Below are 22,822 nucleotides of genomic sequence, written 5' to 3' on the forward strand. Positions count from 1 at the left end.
ACCAACAGCATGTAATCATCTCTGCTCCAAGAGAAACATTATTATCTCCTGTTGATAATTTAATTCAACATTTATTCAGTCTTATATAATATCTGTGTTCTAACACTGAGCTCCAACAAACGAGAACTTCCACAAGATCTAACAGGACAGCGAGCAGACGTTTCCCATCACATCACTGCTCTGATCCAATCACAGGCTTTGGAGCTTTTTAAACAGTAACTAACACTGCGGTGGGTTTGATCTCTTGTTCTACATGTAGATTTAAGTGCAGACTTTAAGAAGAAGCCGAGGTGAATTTTACAGGAACGACAGAAGACACGGTGTGGAGGTGGAGAGCAGGAAGGAGTGTCAGAGGGAGTCAAGTGGCTCCTTAAATCACATATTTGTGGCAGTGTGGCATTAAAGATGATCATTTTACTGAGTTTTGAGGAGAGTTGAGAAGAAAATGTGCTGCTGATCAGAAACAGGGAAAAGCCGGGATCATCTTATTCAGACAAAAGCAGCAGGATGAAGTCAGAGACAGCAGGGTGTCACAAGGAGACGAGGTGTTCATTTACAATCACTCTCATGCACTCAGACGGGACATTTTGGAGACTCTGACTCCATCTTCTGCTTTCAGATGAATTTTAAATCAATTTTACTGAACAACAAACAGCATTAAAGATGACTGGGAGGGAAAAGTCGGATTAAATAGAACACAGTGAAAATTTCTAAAACTGGTTTCATTTCATGGCCTGGTCATGTGACATTTACTGAACTTAAAGAAAAACTATAATGAGGTTAAATTCTTTTTTTTTTCAATATTCACCTAAAAAGGTTATTACTTACATGAGTTTCTGTAGTTTGTAATGTTCATCATCCTTAAGAGCAGAGAGCAGCTTCTCTCCTGAGTCTTCTATTTTATTCTCATCTAGATCCAGGTCTCTCAGGTGTGAGGGATTTGATCTCAGAGCTGAAGCGAGAGCAGCACAGCCTTCATCTGAGACACCACACCACCGTAACCTGCGGAAACACAATGACACACACTTCACTGCCTCAGTTTATGAACATCAAGATTTGCTTTGATGTTTTTGCTTTGCTTTCTAATGAGCTCTTGGAGAAGTCGTTCGCTCAGAGGTTCACACACTTTTTAAACCCCAGAGTGTGAATGTTTAAATGGTTTATTCAGGACTGACAAGAACAAGTGTGACTGTTTTCTTTAGACAGAATGTGTTTGTCTACGATTCTGACTCGGATGAAGATCAGACCATGTTTTATTATTAAAGAAAACCAGGTAATGTCAAAGTCTTCAAAAACTTTTTTGCAAACGCAAGTAGTAAAATAATTTTTTTTAAAAACCCTGTTATTTATGAAGAAACATTTTGTGAGTCTTAAAATTGGTTAATTTTTCCAAGTATTTGAAATAATTTTAATTTCAGAAGAGAAAACGTCTATTCTTCATTACAGTTTTCTCTCTCTCTCTCTCTCTCTCTCATGCTGAGATGTTTTTTTTTCTTCTGTGTAAAACACACTCGCCCACACTCCATTCCCTCCCAGTGAAGCTGTGTCTCTGGGCGGGGCTCAAAATGACGTGTTAAATCCTGTTGTCCAATGAGCTTTCGTCTTTCTGCCCATTAAAACAGCGAGTACACAAACACCTAACAGACACTAATAGATGCAGAGGCTTCAGTGGGGGTCTGTTAGCTCTGTGTCTGGGGCTTTTCACACAGGCTGCACTGTTCACCACTAAACAGTGCGAGTTTAATGAACAAACAGCGCGATATTGCAGTGAGATACGCCATCAATCTGATTCACTAAAATACTGAACGACACCAAGACTGATGAATAAAATAGACACTTTGGGAAACGTTTCATTGCTGCATTTTAATGAGATGTGAGGGGAAGCCGGGCTTCCAGTGTCGTCTTAAAGCAAATCACCACTGACAGAGATGGACTGGAACATTATTTACTATTTTAAATTATTATAATTATTTCATCTATTTAGGGGGCGGCACGGTGGTGTAGTGGTTAGCGCTGTCGCCTCACAGCAAGAAGGTCCTGGGTTCGAGCCCCGGGGCCGGCGAGGGCCTTTCTGTGCGGAGTTTGCATGTTCTCCCCGTGTCCGCGTGGGTTTCCTCCGGGTGCTCCGGTTTCCCCCACAGTCCAAAGACATGCAGGTTAGGTTAACTGGTGACTCTAAATTGACCGTAGGTGTGAATGTGAGTGTGAATGGTTGTCTGTGTCTATGTGTCAGCCCTGTGATGACCTGGCGACTTGTCCAGGGTGTACCCCGCCTTTCACCCGTAGTCAGCTGGGATAGGCTCCAGCTTGCATGTGACCCTGTAGAAGGATAAAGTGGCTAGAGATAATGAAATGAGATTTCATCTATTTAAAAAATTCAAAACAACAAAAGGATTGTTGCTGTGGCTTTTGGTATTTTGGAAGTTCTTTTCTGCGCCTTTTTAATTAAAAGTCTTTTTTTAATCCAATTATTTTTTCCACATCAGTTCAATGGCATTCACGTCTTATTTTAGTTTTTAAACTCGATATTTCTGAGATCATTTCCAGCATGTCACTGCTGCTTTAAACCCTGCAGCTCACACAGAGTGCAGTTAGTTTGTGTCTCAGGTGCAGTTTGTGTGATTAGTTACAGCGTTGTAGTAAATTTCACAGTGATTTCAGACACACTGCAGTTGGATCAAGTCCCGTTTTGTGCTGCAGCTTCTCACATACGTCCATCTGACCCAAAGACTCTGTGACAAATCATCAGTGTGCAGTGAAAAGAAACAATCTTCCTCCTCAGGACATTGATGATGAACCTAAAACCTCTGCTTCAGTCTCACTATTAGAGAATGTGTCTTACTGAGGAGCAGGTCATGTGACTCTCAGAGAGATGATCTTACCCCAGTTTCTCCAGTTTACAGTGAGGATTCTCCAGTACAGCACAGAGACGCTTCACTCCTGAGTCTCCCAGATGATTATTATTCAGATTCAGTTCTCTCAGGTGTGAGGGGTTTGATCTCAGAGCTGAACTCAGAGCAGCACAGCCTTCATCTGAGACACCACAACCCCACAATCTGCAGAGACACAATGACACACACTTCATCAACAGATTTTCATCTTGGTGTAATAGTGGTTGTGAAGATGATGTCTCTCATGTTGGACTGTCTCTATTCTCTTCACCAATCACAAGCGATTATTAATAATGACTCAAACATTCCCACTGTTACTGACATTAAGTTTACTCGAGGTGCAAATGATTCAGCAAAAAGTCAATAATTTAAAGGTTTAAGTGAAGAGTCAGGTTTTGTAGGATTTATCTCTGCTTGACTGGATTTTTAATGATCACATAATTAAAATGTCTTTACAATTAAATATTTCTTTAAAGTAAAAGTGATTGAGGAGAAATGATCACTTCATGACTAATATATTTGTTCTGCATGTTTTACTTTTACAGAAAATTTTAATTGATAACACTGTATACAACTATTAACTGCTGCTTTAGTGAGTTATTGTGACTCTCAGAGAGATGATCTTACCCCAGGGTCTCCACTTTACAGTGAGGATTCTCCAGTCCAGCACAGAGACGCTTCACTCCTGAGTCTTCTAGTTTATTCCCAGTCAGATCCAGTGTCTTCACAGTCAGATGCAGTTCTCTCAGACTGGAGGTTTCTGAGTTGAGCACTGAGACCAGAGCTTCAGCGCTTCTTCCTTTAATTCTATCACACCTGATCCTGAAGGAAATAAAATAATACATAATAAACTCACACAAATGATCAAACAGGTCCTCAAATCTTTCACTGCACCATTTCATTTTCATAAACGGCAAAAGTACAAACTCCAAGACGACAACACACTGAAATGCTGTAACAGTAATTCACAGTTCGAGCTGTTCGGATTTGAGTTTTCTGCTGCACACGTCATCACTGACACATGGGATAAACACGCAACATCAAATCTGATCACCAAATCGGGAAATAAGAGTCCGATCTAAAATATTTATAAGAGGAGAAAGGAAAAGAGTTTCAAAAGTCAGGTTTAGATGAAGCAGGCACAGTTCGAGGCAGAGTCATATTTATCTGAACAGATCAGACATTTGATTTGTTCTCTAATTAATGAGCGACTGAAATGATCACAGCCCAGTGCTGAAGGAGTTTTATGGAGATACTCATGATGAGCTCGTTAGCTAACAGAGAACAGAGTGTGTGTGTGTGTGTGTGTGTGTGTTTGTGTGTTTGTGTGTGTGTGTGTGTTGCCAGGGGCTCCTTATTTGTTCCTGGTGTCAGTGATTTACAGACTGGACATGTTCTTCCCCTTACACTCTGTGTGTTGTCTCTCCCTCTCTACCTGAAATCAATAAATCACAGAGCTACAGCAGGAAAAAGAACAAAAGCTGTGAAGGTCAACAGAATTTTTTTTTTTTTAATTTATAAACGATTTCAGGATATTAAAACGAAAGAATAATTAGCATGTAATAAATTTATATTATGATTTCATAAAAGTAAATAATAATGGTGTTTCTAATGAGTTCTCTGTGAAAGTCTGTTTTCACCACTTGAATAAAACCTTTTATCAGGTCATAACAGGCCTCAACGTTAACTTTTGTCACCTTTTTCCCTGCAGAGCAAATTACCTCAATTTTTTGTCCCCTGTGAATTTCCTTTTGCCCTAAAATTTTGCGGTATTTCAGCAAGTTTAAGTGCATGGTTCAAGGCAACACTGGTATGTTTTCTCGGGGTATAATTGAGTTATTTAGACAAAAGTATATTTAAAAAAAAAAAAACACCTTTTTTAAAAAAAATACAACATTTATTTCTGCAGTAGAAGACAAAAAGTCCTGAAAAAACAAAACATAAATCAATATCATATATGTAAGACTTACGTATGGTACGAGTACATAATACGTCTTTTTATTACGAGTTTCGGATACAAAACACACTTTGTTTTGCCTCACAATATTGCAAAGATGAATTATAAAACTAAAAACATTATAAAACAGGAGTGTGTTCTGCAGTACTGTCTTATCATTCAGTCTGCCGTTGCACTCAGGAGGAAATTAAACAACCTGTCCTCCTCATCTACATCAGCTTCCTGTGCAGCCTCTGCAAATTTTGGGCGCCGTTCACCATAGGTGGACTGCCCTCTCAGCATTAAACGCATCAAGATCCAGGCCCTGTAGAGCAGGGGTTCTCAACCTGTTTTGCTTTAAGGCCCACCTATTCATACTTGTACCGAGTCGGGGCCCATTAAAAAAGATCCCCAATTATTTTGGCTCATCTATTCTATTAGAATCTAATAATCTACTGTAAAGTGTATGCATGGGATGCAACATCACTCCCTGTTACAGATGGGAATTTAAATAAATGCAATAAAAACTAATTTTTAGATTGTAGGTATTGTATTTAAAGCTGTACGGATGCAGGTCATTCTCAGTCAGAAGGGGTTAATGATCCAAAAGTGGAGTCTGATCCATTCACACAAGAACTTATTGCCATGTTTGTGTTCAGCAAACAAGCAGGTTATTAAAACCAAGAAGTCCACTCAAAAAAAAGTGGATATAGAAACCACTCCGAAGGATTTTTCCTATGAAAGAAAAATTTACCACCTAAATTTGGCATTAAAAGAATTTTGATCATATTGTAGCCGTAACTAAATACAAAGACAATAGTTATCCAGACTGTTAATTAACTTAATGTGAAGATAATCAACAGATTTTAAGCTTTTTTTTTTAAAAGATTGAGTCTATTTTAGTCTCTTGTATTTGTAATTATTTGTATCTGTACATGTACAACCCCACCAGCTCTGCTGATCAATTTATTGTGTTTAAATAAAGTTATTCATTCATTATGAGGTGGAAAATTATCCATCTGTTGAGTTCCCCGATGTCTCAAACTACCTGGTGCTGCAGACATCGTTCTACACAAACACACAGATTAAAACCTGGAAGAGCATGGAGGAGAACAACTTTTTATATGTGTCTGGGTTAAAGATCTGGGGATCAGGACACTACAAGATAAATCCTGTATTGTTGTTGCCTGGGTAAGGAGGAGTTTCTGGGTTTGTTGTCCGTGTCTTTGCGATGGTTGCTATGACGCTACAAGTTTTGGTATTGCGTGAAAATCAACTGCTGTTCGATTCCCAATCCTCCCTGATCTTCTCTTCCAGCAGGCATCTCAGATCCATAGCATTACCCACAAATCTTTCGCTCTCTCTATATATACGCACACGCTCTGTGTGTATTTAACAGGGTGGGGGTGTTTAAAAAAAAACAACAACAAAGAAAAAACCCTGTCCTTTTGTCAATTCAATTGTGTTTCTCTCAGCATTTCTACAGGCTTTGTATCATATTCTACAGGTTCTACAAGCGAGTCACTGCATTCAGTAGGTCGTTTCCGAGTTATTAGATTCTGTAAATGCATTGTGGCAACAATCCAACAACACCTTGACATTAAAAAGAAAACAAAAACAATTATGAAAAAAGTATTTTTGAAGACTGAAGTATTTTTAAAGCAAATCCCAAAGTACTGTAACTCGAGTAAAAATTTGACTGAACAACTTTCACTTGTATTGGAGTAACATTTGACCAGGAGGATTTTTACTTTCACTCAAGTAATGGAGTTGTGGATTTTGTCCCAAAGTGCAGATTTGTCCAAGAGCTTTCAGTTTCTCTCTTTCTAACAGTGGAACAGTAGAACAGTAATATTCAGCTTTACTTACATTGCTTTTCTGGATGCTGCAATCACAGGCATCACCTTCACAAGAACCCAATCTGGTATCTTCTCTGTACTGGTATATTTAAAGGAACCTTCTACATGCAAATACTGTATAGTATTTATCGTTCTGCCTGAAAACTTCTGTACATGATTATATACAGTGGAAACTCCATATAATGAAATACCGAATATAACACTTTTTCCTCCAGTCCCAGTGAAGTCAATTTGCTTTTTGTTTTGTTTTGTTTATTGACTGCTGATATTAAAAATATATACCTGATATCACAAAGTTCCCTGGTCCCAAGGACCTCGATATAAAGAGTTTCCACTGTATTTATTGATTGATTATAATGGCGATGTTACACTGAAGCATAAGTTGTGGTATTTACTGCTATTGTTAGAAAATACCTTCAAGAGAAACTCTTCATCATGACACAAATTTATTTCAAAACAATGTGTGATTTCTTCAAGATAATACAGTATGTAATACAGACCGAAGCTTAAACAATATCCTGCTGGAATGAGTTTGTTTCATTATTGAAATGTTCTCATGGTTGCAAAGACAAGAAATAGATCTTTAGGACTTAGAAAACAAGGATAATATTGTGGTTAAAAAAAGGGGAAAACATCAAATTACACTTGCTCTTGTGATATACAAGTTGAAAGCTGTTTAGGTTTTTGATGATAAAGTAGATAATCTGATTGAAGGATGAAAAATGCTATGAATAAAAAAAATCACTTTGGTATCTCAGTGGAGAGGGAGGGGGAGGGACCTGGAAGTTACACTCGTTGACATTTTCAAGCCAAGTCTACTGTCTTCTCAATCCTACTGACTGCAGCTTTAAAGGGTGAGGTTGTGGTGATATTTGTATGGAACTGATGGTTAGTAATCCCTGGTGTGTGGAGGTGAACTTTTTGGTAGATGAGACCCATGTTCTGTCTGGAAAGGGGCGTAGCAGTGCCTTGGGTCTGTGGCCCAAGGTAGGCAGAGCATGGAGAAGGGGCATGAGGGGGTATCTCCCTCCTGGAAGGGGGGTCTGGGCCTCCCCAAGAAAATTTTTTAAAAACTGGATGTTCTTTGATGCTCTCTGATGGCATTCCTGCGATGAAATAGGTTTTATTTTGCAGATATAAAAAGGTACACTTTGTTCTAATTTTCAGCAGCCAGGCCTAAAATGAGTCTGAATGATGTTAACATGCACCACAGGAAAATGTTCCACTGGATTTTCTGATGGCATTTCTGCACTAAAACAGGTCTTAAATCTGGAGTCAATAAAATGGAACACGTTAATTTTATTATACAGAGTGTCTACATCTGTAATTTTATTACACCAGACAACCAAGAAAATCAGAGCTAGGGTGGGAGGTTGCCCTGGGATTCACTGCCTTACACTTTTTTCTAAGAGGGGAAAAAAATCAAATAATTATACATATATTATGAAAATCAAAACACTAGTACTTTAAATGCATGGTGTACATTTATAATTATGTCAACTGGGTTCCACTTAATCATTTACATTTTATCTTGCACGTTCAGGAGATTTTTTAAAATGCAATTTACATAAAATGTACTTCTCATCTCATCATCTCTAGCCGCTTTATCCTTCTACAGGGTCGCAGGCAAGCTGGAGCCTATCCCAGCTGACTATGGGCAAAAGGCGGGGTACACCCTGGACAAGTCACCAGGTCATCACAGGGCTGACACATAGACAACCATTCACACCTACAGTCAATTTAGAGTCACCAGTTAACCTAACCTGCATGTCTTTGGACTGTGGGGGAAACCGGAGCACCCCCACGCGGACACGAGGAGAACATGCAAACTCCGCACAAAAAGGCCCTCGCCGGCCCCGGGGCTCGAACCCAGGACCTTCTTGCTGTGAGGCGACAGCGCTAACTTCTTCACCACCGTGCCGCCCCTAAAATGTACTTTTCAGAGTAATTCTTAAAATTCAACATTTTCTCAAGTTTTTCCAGAATAAGTGAAAATCTTTACTAAAAATATAAAATATTTAAAAATAGTCGGTTTTGCTTTACATTTATATGGCTGATATACAAAAATCTTTCATTTTTATTAAATTTCCCAAAATTCAGTCAATTTTTCATTCAAAAAATTATATAAATTCTAACTTCATTTGAACTATTACAAATAAAGGGTAGATAATGAAGCTAGTTTTATGTAACATTTTGTTAAATCTCTAAACAGTAAAATCCAACACATTATTTCACCAGTAAACAGATTTAAAATTTCTCCAAAATTCAGGCTCCTGCTTTTCAGTGTAAGGGTGTAGGAAGAGTGTCGACCCAATCTACTGTGCCAGTCAATATGGCACGTGAGCGATAATCGGTTAATTACTCAGTTACATCTGTTTTTGACCTGCCGACGTCTGTGTGAGTGTCATGCTCTGCCCTGGACATCCACTCCGGAGATTATGGATCTCTCACGCCAGCGCCGATCCGGATCCGGGACAGGAATTCCTTCTCCCCTGAACTTACTTCCTGGTTTTCACTGCTGCTCATTTAAATTATTTAAAGGCCATTCTCAGACTCTGTTTTTGCTAGAACAGTTCGTTTGCTACTCTAGCCGTTTCTGTGCTGCTCATGGTTTTTCTCTCTAGTTACTTATCTTGTTCATGTTTTTTTGCACTAAGGGTTTTTCCTGGTTCATGGGTTTTTGCACTAGCATTTTTGTCTTTGCCTGTCTCATGTTTTTGCCTGTCTTTGTGCTTTAGGTACTAAAAATCGATCCATTTTGTCTCTGGCAAAGGCTAGCTGAAGTTCGCTAAATGTCCGCAATAGTAACTTACGCTCCCGTTCAAAAGTTTGGGGTCACCCAGACAATTTTGTATTTTCCATGAAAAGTCACACTTTTATTTACCACCATAAGTTGTAAAATGAATAGAAAATATAGTCAAGACATTTTTCTGGCTATCTTGAGCATTTAATCGACCCCACAAATGTAATGCTCCAGAAACTCAATCTGCTCAAAGGAAGGTCAGTTTTATAGCTTCTCTAAAGAGCTAAACTGTTTTCAGCTGTGCTAACATGATCAGGGGTGCTTTATCAACACCCGTGGCCCAGGGGCTACTGGGTTTTTTGAGGCCCCTCATAGGCTACCTGTCAACCCTACCCTTACCATTGGCCAGGAAAACACTCATTTTATTTGCAATACGTGTCAAGCATTTACAGTGTAAGCACGTAATTAGCCTAGAAGCCTACGATAGGTTACGTTTGGCTCAGCGTAGCTGCGCAAGGCCCACGCTCACATCGCTCAACACATCCGACCACAGAGGGAGAGAAGAACGTGCGCATTATCATTACAGAGCCGGTTCTGATTATTACCACAGACAGGACAGTGATACTGCGTAACTTTCACGCAGGGGCATGGCCAGAGATAACCACACAAGCGCGCGTGCGCTATAACGTAGACCTATGTGTTGTAAACATAAAACACACACACCTACAGACAAGTCCTTTTAAAAAATAAAATACATAAAAATAGCTCGGCGGCATGAAAACAAACATTCACTGCAAGTCAAGGTACTTGGCTCGGCGGCCACATGAAACGTAAACACCATGGACAGTGGCCAAACTCATAACTCTACAGACCGAAATACACGAAACCAAGTCCTACTAGGGTCTATTTTACCGATCTATGTTCAAGCATCATGCAAGTCTTCCTTCTCCTTGAATAAGACCGTGCATTCAACTGCCTTTTTGACATGACTGCATCGAAATATCACTTGCAACAATATTTCACGCACTCCATCAAGAAAAAAGTTAAACATGATGAACACGGGCATACTGTTTTGAGCATATGATTTTTTAAAAAGAAACTAGCTACATCAAAGTCCTTCAATAAACCCATCCTTTATCGCAAATGAGCTTAACCTAGTTCAAAGCATGACGCTAGCAGTAGCTGCATAAGGCAAAATCATGTGGGCCTTTCGTCAACAACAAGCCACAGTGGGCAAATATTAATAATCAAGTGTCCTTACCTTAAAACGTTGTCTTGACCACAGAACTTCTCAAGTATTTCACTTAAATCCACACGGGTTAACAACACACCCAACACAGCTAGCGAGAAATGTGGATATACGCTAGATTGCTATTTCCCTCAGTATGCTTACTCTGTCTGCTCACGGGCGCAGATAGAGGGGGGGACGGGGGGGATTCGTCCCACCCAGATTTAAATTCACCTCGTTCGGTCCCCCCCACTTATAGGGAGGAAAAAACGTCTATGTTGTCTTTCTTTGCATAAGGCAAACCTCACGGAAAAATCAAAAGACTAATTACCATTCGGTTTATTGAGGTGCACAGCAGTGTATACATAGTTGCAACTGCGCAGACTGCACAGGTTGCGAGCTCGAGCTTGGTTGCTATGGTTACAAGTTTGACAGGCATATCGGGGACAGCGCCTCCTAGTTCAGGACCCCAACACGGCATGATGAAGGGTGCCTAAAGGCAGAAAACGATTGTATCGTTTAAAAAAAAAAAAAAAAACGACTGTAAGTAAACTGTGCCTTACTTTATCATATCACCTTGCAATTTTTTGATAGTCTGTTCAAAGTAATGTCGTAGTGAAAGTAAAATCGTACGGAGTAGAGATGCCTTTCTGGTAGCCTCCTTCTTTCGGTGGTAGCCTGTAGATACAGTGCTCAGAAGGCAGTTTTAATGTTTAATCTGGCGTTCCCTGCCATAATTTCAGCGAGCATATTGTTTCATAAGGAAACTTTGCGAAGAGTTGTTGACTGACTGCCGCTCACGCAACACACAGGCATAGTTAGAAAGTCAGGATGCACTGGTTTACACTTTACACACACACACACGTAGCCCAGCCTCTCGCTATAGTTAACAGTTGGAACTTAGCGGTTTTAAAACTAGTTTTGCAATTTCTGTGCGTGATGATAATGTGTAAACTTTGGATTTCCATAGGCTATGTTAAAATGTTATCATTGTCCTGGCCTGCAGGTAGTTCCTGGTGATGGCAGTGAGGGAGGTGAAATAACATGTATACACACTACCGTTCAAAAGTTTGGGGTCACCCAGACAATTTTGTGTTTTCCATGAAAAGTCACACTTTTATTTCCCACCATAAGTTGTAAAATGAATAGAAAATATAGTCAAGACATTTTTCTGGCCATTTTGAGCATTTAATCGACCCCACAAATGTGATGCTCCAGAAACTCAATCTGCTCAAAGGAAGGTCAGTTTTATAGCTTCTCTAAAGAGCTCAACTGTTTTCAGCTGTGCTAACATGATTGTACAAGGGTTTTCTAATCATCCATTAGCCTTCTGAGGCAATGAGCAAACCCATTGTACCATTAGAACACTGGAGTGATAGTTGCTGGAGATGGGCCTCTATACACCTATGGAGATATTGCACCAAAAACCAGACATTTGCAGCTAGAATAGTCATTTACCACATTAGCAATGTATAGAGTGTATTTCTGATTAGTTTAAAGTGATCTTCATTGAAAAGAACAGTGCTTTTCTTTCAAAAATAAGGACATTTCAAAGTGACCCCAAACTTTTGAACGCTAGTGTGTGTATATATATATATATATATATATATATATATATATATATATATATATATATACAAAATGGAATCATTTGCTGACAGCTCAGTCCCCCCCAGTTCAAAAATCCTATCTGCGCCCCTGTGTCTGCTGCCTGAACTGTGAAAATTATAGGCTACAATCTTTTCATCAATTTCTTCAGTAGATGCCATTTTAGACATTTTATTATCCCTCCTCCTCACGGTTTCATTTGAGCAGTTGACACCCTCCTCTTCCTCAGCACAGTTCCAGTTTGTCTCATCTGCCTCGCTGACTTGGTTCTCCTCCACCTTCACAAATGTAAAAAACAGTACCTTAATGTAATAATATGCTATCCATTACCTCATAGCATATCTAGCCTAGCTACACATAGCCTAGCTGCTGCTACGGCTGATAACTGATAAGTAGCTGATATTCTGAACAGATTGGTGATCCTTACCTTAAAAAAGTCTGTGACTTTAGGCAACGATTCTATCATTACGTGCATCTCTCTCTTTTTTTCCTTTTATGAGCCCCGCTAACATGTGAACGCTTCATCTTTCAAAGCCTCTAAATTTGTGTCTCAGTAGTCTGTAGTCTGCAGTCTTTGGCGTGCTTTCGTGCGTGACGTTACATTTTGTTACATTTTATTCTGGTACAGTTGTGGGTGTTCGTTTCGCGAACCACATCCACCATGTCTCTTACAGCAGGCTACTGTGCGCTCATTTATTTCTAACCATATTTCTATCCGTACATTAATGTAGGCCCACGATTCCGACAGTTTATTATTTTATTAATATTACAAGGCCCCTTTACGAGGCCCCTGATTGGCTGTGGCCCAGGGGCTTGAGTCCCCCCCTTAAAGCGCCGGTGAACATGATTGTACAAGGGTTTTCTAATCATCCATTAGCCTTCTGAGGCAATGAGCAAACACATTGTACCATTAGAACACTGGAGTGATAGTTGCTGGAAATGGGCCTCTATACACCTATGTAGATATTGCACCAAAAACCAGACATTTGCAGCTAGAATAGTCGTTTACCACATTAGCACTGTATAGAGTGTATTTCTGATTAGTTTAAAGTGATCTTCATTGAAAAGAACAGTGCTTTTCTTTCAAAAATAAGGAAATTTCAAAGTGACCCCAAACTTTTGAAAGGTAGTGTATTCTGGTTTATTTTTCCTCACGTTGTGCCCCTAGGGGAGGCGCGCCCCACACTTTGAAAAGCCTTGTGTTAGACTATTCCAGTGGGAGTTACTACTGTAGGAACAGGCCTGATTTGGGGGGGGGGGGTAAAAATTAAAGTAGTAGAAAACTATTTGTGTGTGAGGGCCACAGTTCTTAGATATGTACATACATTTTAAGTTTACTTAAATATCCTTTTTAAGTAATTTTGTATATATGCATCATACATGTGTATATATATACTTGCAGAATAAATGGGTCGCCACAACCCTATTGATCTAAAAGCTTAGAAACAAAAAATTAAAAATAAACTGGCAAAGTTTAGAGCTTGTCAGGAGCAAGGAAAAAAAAAAACTGAGTCACAAAAAAACCTATATTTGTAATGTAGATCCTGACAAGGTTTCCAGTGGTACAGATTTTAGCCATATAGATTACACTCTGAAGGAAGTTACTAAATCTGCTGAGTCAGTGAGTAGGCCTACATCTACAGTAGATGTTGAACACATTACAAATGAGTTATGCAGCGTGGATAAATCAAAGGAAAAAGTGGAACAGCAAAAGGTATTGCAAAATGACAAAGACCAGAAAGAGACAGATTCAAAGGGAGGCAGTCAAATGACCTTGAGAAATTTTCCACTACAGAATGATCCACTATATCTTGGCTACTTAGAGTGGAGAAATCTGAATAGGAGGATAAAGTATATTGAAGAGGGTAGATGGAACCAGTAGACAAAAATATGAATATACATGTAGTTATTTTTCATTTTGCACATGACTCTTTATCTGTCAAGCTGTTAACTATAAATTTATGAACAATATTTTTTTATTGTGTAGCTGCAGTTCCTGTGGTACTATGGCTGCCCCATTTGACATGGGATATGATAGTGATTTGGAGACTCAAATTTCCTGTCCTTTAACTAATGATGAAAAGAAAGCAAAGCGGAGGACATATATAAAGAATTATATGGCCAAATGTCGAGCAGATACAAAAAGAGCTACGGTTACAAATTTAGGGGAAATAAGTGACATTGAGGATGAGCTAGGGCAGCATGGTGGTGTAGTGGTTAGCGCTGTCGCCTCACAGCAAGAAGGTCCGGGTTCAAGCCCTGTGGCCGGCGAGGGCCTTTCCGTGTGGAGTTGGCATGTTCTCCCCGTGTCCGCGTGGGTTTCCTCTGGGTGCTCCGGTTTCCCCCACAGTCCAAAGACATGCAGGTTAGGTTAACTGGTGACTCTAAATTGACCGTAGGTGTGAATGTGAGTGTGAATGGTTGTCTCTGTCTATGTGTCAGCCCTGTGATGACCTGGCGACTTGTCCAGGATGTACCCCGCCTTTCACCCGTAGTCAGCTGGGATAGGCTCCAGCTTGCCTGCGACCCTGTAGAACAGGATAAAGCAGCTAGAGATGATGAGATGAGGATGAGATTGAAACATCCTTGAGGACTGACATGAATGATGACAATACTGATTGCTCAGAGGGTCATGATGAATTTGACACTGGAGCTGAATCATGGCCATTGCAGGAGGAAAATGGAAACATGACAGCTAGGCCCACAGAAAATAATGAGCACAACCTGCCTGTCCCAAGCCTACTGGATAATGTGTATGACCATTTTGATAGTGATGATGAACTGGCTGCGGAAAGTATCAAAGAAATTGAAGCACTGCAAGAAATTGACTGTAGTGATGATGAAGAATCTGCACTGTCAGAATGTGAAGATGAATTGGATGCAACGGTTTGTGCATCCACTGCTCCAGATGCCCCTGGCACACTCTGGTCTGATCTTCGTGAGGCAGTTTATCAAACAAGGATGAATACAGTCCAAACAGATGCTGTTCTCTCTGTTCTCTTTAAGCATAAGGACAGTGTCTCTGCCAAATTGCCTAAAACCCATGCTACACTAATGAGGACAACTCACCAGGCCATGCATGAGAAGATAAAACATGTAAGTGGGCACAGTTATTATTACTTTGGTCTTGCAAATCAACTACAGTTTGTGTTAGGATTATATCCTGTTCATGTCATCGCAGATCGAGATGTGCTCATGATTACCTGGAGTAATGATGGCCTCCCCCTTTACAATTCTAGGCAGATTAGCTCTTGGCCTGTACTAGCTTACATTTTGAACATTAAGCCTAGACACATATTTGAAGTTCTGCTTACTGCTGGTGATGGCAAACCTTGTAATCTTAACTTCCTGGAGGAATTCATCGAAGAACTGCATGATTTGATACAGAATGGTTTTATATACCAGGGAAAGACATACAGAGTGTTAATGAAAGCAGCTGTTTGTGATGCTCCTGCAAGAGCCATGATAAAACATGCCAAATCATTCTCTGCTAAGGTAGGCTGCTGTCAGTGTGAGATGGAAGGATTGCATGATGGCAAGAGAATGATCTGGGTTGGCAGCAGCCATTACATTTCGCGCAGTGATGAGAGCTTCAGGTCTAAGCGACAGCCTGAGTATCACAAACCAGGTGAAACTCCCCTCCTTAAACTTGTTGTAGATATGGTTTCTGCTTTCCCACCAGACTTCATGCATCAAGCAGGCGGAACAGTCAAGAAAATGTTGTTGTGGATTATCAAGGGGCCCAAGAAGGCTGGCAATGGCAAGAGGTATTGCAAAATGAATGCAAGAAATATAAGCATCCTTGATAAACGCATTCAACATTTGAGCAGTTCCTGCCCCGCACATTTGTGCGCAAGCTAAGGAAAACAATTGCAGGGGTGATAGCGTTCCGGCGCGGCGCCGGAACGCTATCACCCCTGCAATTGAGTTGGCAGATTACAAGTTTACAGAACTCCGCCAATTCCTTTTGTATACAGGCAAAATCCTCTTGCAGGATCTAATGGCCACCGATGATCACTACAAGCATTTTATATAACATACAATACTGTGTGTGCACTCGTGGTGGACAGTGAAACTGCAGCCATCTACACAGACCTGGAAAAACTTTTGATGAAGATTGTGGTTGATGGCTTCACTGAGCTGTATGGCACTGCTTTTATGACTGACAATGCACATGCTAATATCCACTTTCCAGATGTTGCTGCCGTCCATGGCAGCCTAGAGTCTGTGTCCGCTTACAGGGGCGCAGATACGTTTTTTGAACTGGGGGGGACAAAGCTGCCAGCAAACCAACCCCAACCCCACCCCCAACATGTGTTGTGCGAGGAATATACTCTGATGCCCTCAGGGCGGCGACATTACTCAGATAAGACAAAAAAAACATCACTCCTTCATCCCTGCAACCGTTAGCTTAGGCCTACTAATAAATAAAGAGTAGGAATAGAGCACACCTGTGATGTCTGGTGCTCTCATTTGCTATTTACCACTGACACGACAGGATGTCATGTGGGTTGAATATGTGTGTGTGTGTGTTCTGGATGACTGCTGACTGTTTTGTCTACCCTTTGTATTTATCTATAGCATCTAGGTCTGTGTATCCTATGTATTGAGACTTGGACTGTCAAACTTAATTACCCATCATTGAAAGAAATAAAGCTTATTGATTCTGATACTGATTCCAATCACTCCCCAAGCATGCCATATGCCATATGCAAAAACTGTTTTATTTAAACATTAACTGACTTTCAGCACACTGATTCTTTAAGAAAACAGAAAGAGCAGGGTGTAAAAAAACCCACAAAATGTAATTAAAAGTCACTTCTTACTTGATGTGCCTTACAAACACATAAACAACATAGCCTATATATATATACATGAATAAAATTGTAAATAAGTAGTCTACATGAGCTGTCCCCGATATGCCTGTCAAACTTGTTGTGGGTAACCATAGCAACCAAGCTTGAGCTCACAACCTGTGCAGTCTGCGCAGCTCAACCAACCGAATATCAGTCTTTGTTTTGTTTTATGTGAGTTGTTGCAACTATGTATGTACTGCTGTGCACCTCAATAAACCGAATGGTAATTAGTCTTTTGATTTTTCCGTGAGGTTTGCCTTATGCAAAGAAAGACAGCATAGACGTTTTTTCCTCCCTATAAGTGGGGGGGACCGAACGAGGTGAATTTAAACCTGGGTGGGACGAATCCCACCCGTCCCACCCTCTATCTGTGCCCGTGTCTGCTTACCCTTTTGAGAATCACTTGGGTCACCTCAAAAAGAGCATAACATCTAGTCATGACCCCCTTGTATCAATGCTAAAGGGTATTCAGAGGAGGCACGCTGTCCTGAAGGGAAGAACATTGAGAACACCACTCCCATGGATAAAATTTACTTGCCCGGACAATGTATATGTTGATCACAGGGAGCATAGATGCTTTGAGGCCCTAGGCTATAGTGAAGGTATGGTCAAGTGCTGTGAGTACACACAAGTTACACCCTATTTCACTCAACCCATTTCTTCATTCCGCATTGGCTGCTATAGAGTTCAAACAACTCACTGGAAGTTCATTCACTTCAAAGAAGAGGATTTCATTCGACTACGTCCAGGAATGCGCATCGACTTGAGTGAAATGCCTGGCATGGCTGGCCCTGATACTGCTGATATTTCTGTCTTTATGGGATTCCTGCACAGTCAGATGGATCTGCTGTTCTAGAAACAAATGTATGTATAAATATTGCAACCTGTATAGTAGTACATTTAAATGTTATGGAATTCTCTCCTTTCAAAAGTAAAAAATAGGCTATTATAATAATAAAAATAATTAACACACATAACAGGTCTCTTATGGACTATATTTTGTAGTCCACATTAAATAACAATGGTGCAGTAAATGTACTATTACAGTGAAGGAAATATCAAAATATAAAGTGCAATTATGGTATGTTGTTCATTTCCAGTGGGATGGGCTCTGCACTCGGCACTCGACTTTTATGGACTGTCCACTGAAGATGGCGTCTGGACAAGACCAACTTCAGGTAAGGTCACTGGCTTTGTATTTACTCTTCTACACACACTGTCTGTGCACTTACAGAGCCAGGGACACTTCATTTTGTTTGTAGGAACCCTCTACTCACTTCCACAGAACTGTCATGTTGTTTTGAGCTTTGCAATGGTTTTAAAACTAGCGTTTTGTATTGGCAAAAAGACATGCCCCGCACACTGCCGTGTTGGCGCTTTCTGGTTGAAATTGCAAAAAAATGAATTTTCTCAAAACACATCCGATTGACGTGATTGTGGTAGGAACCCAACGTATGCACTCCCAATAATGCGAAAATAGACCTAGAAAGCATTTCACTCTGGAGTATTCCTTTAACATAAGTTCCATTTTGAAATTTAAAAAAAAAATTCTTTTCATTTTCAGAATGCATAAATTCTATTTTCTGTTATATTTATTGTGTAAAAATTCCATCAAAAATTAGGATATACAGTTTTGCAAATTTTTCAAATGCGGAGTTGAAAACCACACTGTTCATTTATAATTACAGTGGTGCTCGAAAGTTTGTGAACCCTTTAGAATTTTCTATATTTCTGCATAAATATGACCTAAAACATCAACAGATTTTCACACAAGTCCTAAAAGTAGATTAAGAGAACCCAGTTAAACAAATGAGACAAAAATATTATACTTGGTCATTTATTTATTGAGGAAAATAATCCAATATTACATATCTGTAAGTGGCAAAAGTATGTGAACCTCTAAGATTAGCAGTTAATTTGAAGATGAAATTAGAGTCAGGTGTTTTCAATCAATGGGATGACAATCAGGTGTGAGTGGGCACCCTGTTTTATTTCAAGAACAGGGATCTATCAAAGGCTGATCTTCACAACACGCGTTTGTGGAAGTGTATCATGGCACGAACAAAGGAGATTTCTGAGGACCTCAGAAAAAGCGTTGTTGATGCTCATCAGGCTGGAAAAGGTTACAAAACCATCTCTAAAGAGTTTGGACTCCACCAATCCACAGTCAGACAGATTGTGTGCAAATGGAGGAAGTTCAAGACTATTGTTACCCTCCCCAGGAGTGGTCGGCCAACAAAGATCACTCCAAGAGCAAGGCGTGTAATAGTCGGCGAGGTCACAAAAGACTCCAGGGGAACTTCTAAGCAACTGAAGGCCTCTCTCACATTGGCTAATGTTAATGTTCATGAGTCCACCATCAGGAGAACACTGAACAACAATGGTGTGCATGGCAGGGTTGCAAGGAGAAAGCCACTGCTCTCCAAAAAGAACATTGCTGTTCATCTGCAGTTTGCTAAAGATCATGCTGACAAGCCAGAAGCCTATTGGAAAAATGTTTTGTGGACGGATGAGACCAAAATAGAACTTTTTGGTTGAAATGAGAAGCGTTATGTTTGGAAAAAGGAAAACACTGCATTCCAGCATAAGAACCTTATCCCATCTGTAAAACATGGTGGTGGTAGTATCATGGTTTGGGCCTGTTTTGCTGCATCTGGGCCAGGACGGCTTCCCATCATTGATGGAACAATGAATTCTGAATTATACCAGCGAATTCTAAAGGAAAATGTCAGGACATCTGTCCATGAACTGAATCTCAAGAGAAGGTGGATCATGCAGCAAGACAATGACCCTAAGTACACAAGTCGTTCTACCAAAGAATGGTTAAAGAAGAATAAAGTTGATGTTTTGGAATGGCCAAGGCAAAGTCCTGACCTTAATCCAATCGAAATGTTGTGGAAGGACCTGAAGCGAGCAGTTCATGTGAGGAAACCCACCAACATCCCAGAGTTGAAGCTGTTCTGTACGGAGGAACGGGCTAAAATTCCTCCAAGCCAGTGTGCAGGACTGATCAACAGTTACCGCAAACGTTTAGTTGCAGTTATTGCTGCACAAGGGGGTCACACCAGATACTGAAACCAAAGGTTCACATACTTTTGCCACTCACAGATATGTAATATTGGATCCTTTTCCTCAATAAATAAATGACCGAGTATAATATTTTTGTCTCATTTGTTTAACTGGGTTCTCTTTATCTACTTTTAGGACTTGTGTGAAAATCTGATGATGTTTTAGGTCATATTTATGCAGAAATATAGAAAATTCTAATGGGTTCACAAACTTTCAAGCACCACTGTACGTGAGCTCCTGCTTGTTTCTTGTTTAAAATTACTTCATATTCTAATGGTTTGATTTCATGTCTTATTAACAGAAAGTCCAGAATGACTTGGAGGATGGCATCATTCAGATGAATGAAAGGATGGAAGGGCTGTACAGATACATGATAGAGCTGGATGAGCACCGCCACTCATCTCCAGAACAATTGATTCCAAATCCTGGAAATTCCAAGGAAGGGGAGACTGTCATAGGTCATTTTGCTGCCCTCTCCCTCCTGGCCAACAGCAGCAGGCAGCAGAGGGACCTGTCAAACTACAGGCTGTGCCTAGATTATCTGGGTCTACCTTGCAAGAATGGCGTATCTGAGGTTAGTCCATTAACTGTCCAAACACATTTTGAAGACATTAGTCTAGACACGTTAGCATAATGTGTTTTGTGATGTGTGTGTGTGTGTGTGTATATATATATATATATATAAAAAAAAAAAATCTCCTTCTCACCCCCGACGGGGGGGTGGTATCCATGTCATCCTCAAGCTCGGGTCCTCTACCAGAGGCCTGGGAGTTTGAGGGTTCTGCGCAGTATCTTTGATGTTCCTAGGACTGCGCTCTTCTGGACTGAGGCTTCAGATGTTGTTCCTGGGATTTGCTGGAGCCACTCTCCCAGTTTGGGGGTTACTGCCCCAAGTGCCCCCACTACCACGGGGACCACGCAACCCTTGACCTTCCACATCCGTTCCAGCTGCTCTTTCAACCCTTGATACTTCTCAAGTTTCTCATGTTCCTTCTTCCTGATGTTGGCGTCAGCTGGGATCGCCACATCTATCACCACCACCCTCTTCTGCTCTTTGTCCACCACCACTATGTCCGGTTGGTTAGCCAGGATCTGTTTGTCAGTCTGGAAGCTGAAGTCCCACAGAATCTTGGCCCTGTTGTTCTCAGCCACCTTCTGTGGTATGGCCCATTGGGACTTGGGTATTTCTATTCCATACTGGTTGCAGATGTTCCTGTATACTATCCCAGCCACTTGGTTGTGCCTCTCCATGTACGCTGATCCAGCTAGCATCTTACACCCTGCTACTATGTGCTGGACTGTTTCAGGGGCTTCTTTGCACAGTCTGCATCTTGGGTCTGATCTACTCTGGTAGATCCTGGCCTCTATGGCTCTTGTGCTTATGGCCTGTTCTTGTGCTGCCATGATTAGTGCCTCTGTGCTGTCTGTCAGTCCTGCATTATCCAGCCACTGGTAGGATTTCTTGATATCAGCCACTTCCTCTATCTGACGGTGGTACATGCCATGTAGGGGTTTGTCTCTCCAGGTTGTCTGTTCCTCCTCCTCCTCTGCACTCTCTTCAGGGTTCTGCTGCCTGAGACATTCACTTAGCAGTTCATCCTTTGGGGCCATCTTTCTGATGTATTCTCGGATTTTCGATGTTTCATCCTGGACCGTGGTCTTGACGCTCACTAGCCCTCGGCCTCCCTCTTTCCGCTTAGTGTATAGTCTCAGGGTGCTGGACTTGGGGTGGAACCCTCCATGCATGGTGAGGAGCTTTCTAGTCTTGATATCTGTGGCTTCTATCTCCTCCTTTGGCCAGTTTATGATACCAGCGGGGTATCTGATGACTGGTAGTGCGTACATGTTGATGGCTCGGACCTTGTTTTTACCATTCAGCTGACTTTTCAGGACCTGCCTTACTCTCTGGAGGTATTTGGCTGTGGTTGACTTCCTTGTGGCCTCTTCATGGTTTCCATTAGCCTGTGGGATGCCAAGGTACTTGTAGCTGTCTTGGATATCACCTATGTTGCCCTCTGGTAGGTCAATCCCTTCAGTCCGGATCATCTTGCCTCTCTTTGAGACCATCCGGCCACACTTGTCCAATCCGAATGACATCCCTATGTCATCGCTGTAGATCCGGGTGGTGTGGATCAGCGAGTCTATTTCTCGCTCGTTCCTGGCATACAGCTTGATGTCATCCATGTAGAGCAGGTGGCTGATTGTTGCCCCACTACGGAATCGGTACCCGTAGCCGCTCTTCGTGATGATCTGACTGAGGGGGTTCAGGCCTATGCAGAACAGCAGTGGTGATAGCGCATCTCCTTGGTATATGCCGCACTTGATGTTGACTTGGGCAATGGGTTTTGAGTTGGCCTCTAGGGTTGTCTTCCACATTTCCATTGAGTTCTGTATGAAGGTCCTTAGGTTCCTGTTGATCTTATACAGTTCCAGACATTCCAGTATCCATGTGTGTGGCATTGAGTCGTAGGCTTTCTTGTAGTCAATCCAGGCAGTGCACAGGTTGGTCTGTCTCTTCTTACAGTCTCGGGCGACTGTTCTATCGGCCAGTAGCTGGTGCTTGGCTCCTCTGGTGTTACTGCCAATTCCTTTCTGTGCCTCGCTCATGTATTGAGCCACATGCTTACTCATT

The 22,822-nt window shown here is 41.1% G+C and overlaps 1 protein-coding gene across 1 annotated transcript in view; it reads right to left on the reverse strand.

The window, feature by feature from the left end:
• Positions 1-824: 824 nt before the first annotated feature.
• Positions 825-22,822, reverse strand: part of LOC132870665 (NACHT, LRR and PYD domains-containing protein 12-like) — an 81,318-nt gene continuing 59,320 nt past the window's right edge. The window contains exons 8-9 of the mRNA XM_060904422.1: positions 2,883-3,056; positions 825-1,002 (exon numbers count right to left, since the gene is read on the reverse strand). Of these exons, the coding sequence (XP_060760405.1) occupies positions 825-1,002; positions 2,883-3,056 (352 nt within the window). The remainder of the gene's footprint in view (positions 1,003-2,882; positions 3,057-22,822) is intronic.

Source organism: Neoarius graeffei, chromosome 22, assembly GCF_027579695.1.
Source record: "Neoarius graeffei isolate fNeoGra1 chromosome 22, fNeoGra1.pri, whole genome shotgun sequence".
NCBI lineage: Eukaryota > Metazoa > Chordata > Actinopteri > Siluriformes > Ariidae > Neoarius > Neoarius graeffei.